At 45.9% G+C, this 2,808-nt stretch overlaps 1 protein-coding gene across 1 annotated transcript in view; it reads left to right on the forward strand.

Annotated features, from left to right (window-relative positions):
- KAT7 (lysine acetyltransferase 7) overlaps positions 1-2,014 on the forward strand; it is a 44,087-nt gene extending 42,073 nt beyond the window's left edge. Inside the window, exon 14 of the mRNA XM_023511269.1 lies at positions 331-2,014. Coding sequence (XP_023367037.1) covers positions 331-432 — 102 coding nt within the window. The 3' untranslated portion in view covers positions 433-2,014. The remainder of the gene's footprint in view (positions 1-330) is intronic.
- The last annotated feature ends 794 nt before the right edge of the window (positions 2,015-2,808 follow it).

Raw genomic sequence — 2,808 nt, forward strand, 5'->3', positions numbered from 1 at the left:
GGCTGGGGATTCGAACCCGCCACCTTAGGTGTATGTAGCTGGCGCCTTAGCTGCTTGAGTCACAGGCACTGAGCCTCATGCTTGTTTTTAATTTTTTTAATTTGCTCAGGTATATAATAAAGATTGGTGAAGAATGATTTTCAGTTCTCACAGAGGGCAAAGTAGGAAGAAATGGATTAGGTAGCAGTTTATAAGTCAAAAGATACTGTTATACGTTAATATATTGTTAAACCTTCAGTGAGTCCTTCTTGGCTAATAGTCATCTTGGAATGTATATAAGGGCATTTTAGTTCAATATGTATAATGATTTTTCCCATTATTCTTCCCTAGGACCTGATTGATGAGTGGATAGCCAAAGAGGCCAAAAGGTCCAACTCCAATAAAACCATGGATCCAAGCTGCTTAAAATGGACCCCTCCCAAGGGCACTTAAAGTGACCTATCTTTCCGAGCCAGTGAGCCCCAGCAGTAGGAATCCGTACCCTAGGGATCTGTCTGTCATTTCTGTTGCTCTTGTGATTGGCAAGTACAGTATCCTTTGGGAAGGCCATCCCCCTCAGGACTGTCCTGGCTCCGACCTTCCTGTACACTGCAGACGCTGGTTCTGAGGAACTGTTGTTTCGGCCTCAGTGAGGTTGCCTGGTTGGGATCTGTATTAGACTTGAGTGCAGCTCTCTCAGCACTGACCCAAGGAGTTCTGTTATGGTACTGTACCTGTCCAGTCACTGGTTCTCTCCTCATGTTCTCTCGCCCCATGAGGTTGTATTGTGTCTTCTAAACTTGGTACTAGTGCTTCTTGCCACCCAGTCACCAGACCTCCAGATAATGGCTGCCACCACCAGGACCTTTCCAATTACTCCTTACACGTGTTCTGTGGAGGGGCAGGGAAGAGGTAGCACCTGTGAGTGTGTGTACTGGGAGGGGATCCATTCACTTTGGATTTCATCTTGCTTTACATTTTTTCCCTACCTTTTTATTGAAAGACCTGTTTTTGATCAGTGTTGGGCTGACCAGAGCCAAATACTTTTGAAGAGTTTCCCAGGGATTAGTCCCAGTAACAGCACATAACCCATCTGTATGAGATGGAGAGAAGAATCAAGAGGTGGTGGTTCTCTATTTTGATTTGAATTTACCTGTGGACAGTATCTTGGTAGAAGGGAATGGATACTTCTTTTTGCCTCACCAGAAAGTGCCCAGTAGTAAATGTTTTCTCCTCCCTGCTCCCTGCCCCCTTTTACGTATGCAGGTGCCAAAATAATTTCCAGTTCTCCCTTTCATGCTACCTGTTAACTGGCTAATTATACTGCGAAAGCCTTTCCCTCTATATCACTCTGATAAAGTACACCTGCACTTCCATATAAATTGCACTGATTTTGTCCGAACGCTCTGGGATAAGTTGAAAATGATTGAGTGACTTCCATATCTCAACCCATGACTCAGCGAGGCAGAATGGCCACCCCTGCCAAGGTTTGCTTCTCTTTTCAACAGTGCCTCACCCTCCCTCTAGTACTAAAATGCTTCTGCCCCTCCACAAACTCCTCCATTGCTCTTTTGGGACTTGCTACCATCCTTGTATTCTCTGGTCTCCTATTTTTGGTGTTGTTCAAGTGAAGGAAGAGATGTTCCCTCTAATTTCTCTCTAGCCTGTTATAACCTGCTATCTTGGGGCAGCTTTTGATGTATGACTTGTCACCCTTCCCAACTTGGTCTCTGACAACACGCTGTCTTCATGTGGAGCCCTCACCACAATCCCGACTCTGGTCATTTGTGCCTTTCTCTTGTCATCTCTGTACACTACTTATATTCACTGTGGGTTGGGGGGAGCTAATTTTAAGCATGTTCAGTGGCAGCTTCCCCCCCAGTTTCAGTGTCACTGTTGAAATTTATCCAAAAGCAACTTTACTGGGGGTTTTCTTAAGGGGTAAAGGCCTTTTACAGAAGCTAAACCCTTCCCCACATGTGGTAGAATGTGCTCTTCTATATCTACTCTTCAATAAAGCATGTTCTCTGCTCAAGCGTGTTTCATCTGGGGTCTCATTTACATACGAAAATGATATAGAGGACCTGCTACTAATAGTAAATGCACTTAGGATTTGCTTTCCCTAGCAATGCTGTTGAGGGATGTGGTTTGTGGCTATGGAATTTTTTTCCCCTATGATGCAGGCCATCTGTAGAGGGAGTGCTTACTCTGAACTTGGTTGGTTGGCAGGACAAATTTGATCACCTCACTTTGGTTCCAACTAATAGTTATGCATAGCAGCAACTAGTCAGTGTTCCCTCCCCCCTTTTTTTTTAAGAGACAGAGTCACACTTTGTCACCCTTGGTAGAGTGCTGTGGCATCACAGCTCACAGCAACCTCCAGCTCTTGGGCTTAGGCGATTCTCTTGCCTTAGTTTCCCAAGTAGCTGGGACCACAGGCCCCCACCAAAACGCCTGGCTATTTATTTTGTGGTTTGGCTGGGGCCAGGTTTGAACCCACCACCCTTGGTATATGGGGCCAGTGCCCTACTCACTGAGCCACAGGCATCGCCTTATCCCTTTTATTAAGTTCATTTTCCTCTGATTTTAGAGGCAAAGGAACTGGTAGAAAGTGAGGCTAGGTCGGGGTACAGTTGCTACTTCTGTGAGGTGGGAACAGATTTATCTCTAAGCTCATTCAGCTGTATTGAGCAGTGTCTCCTCTAATCATTGACTCTTTTCCAGGTTGAAATGATGGCTTCTGGCTTGGCACCTGTGGCTCAAGTGGCTAAGGCACCAGCCACGTACACCCAAGGTGGCGGGTTCGAATCCAGCCTGGGCCCGCCAAAC

This window comes from Otolemur garnettii, unplaced genomic scaffold (genome assembly GCF_000181295.1).
Source record: "Otolemur garnettii isolate 467f Iridium unplaced genomic scaffold, OtoGar3 scaffold00018, whole genome shotgun sequence".
NCBI lineage: Eukaryota > Metazoa > Chordata > Mammalia > Primates > Galagidae > Otolemur > Otolemur garnettii.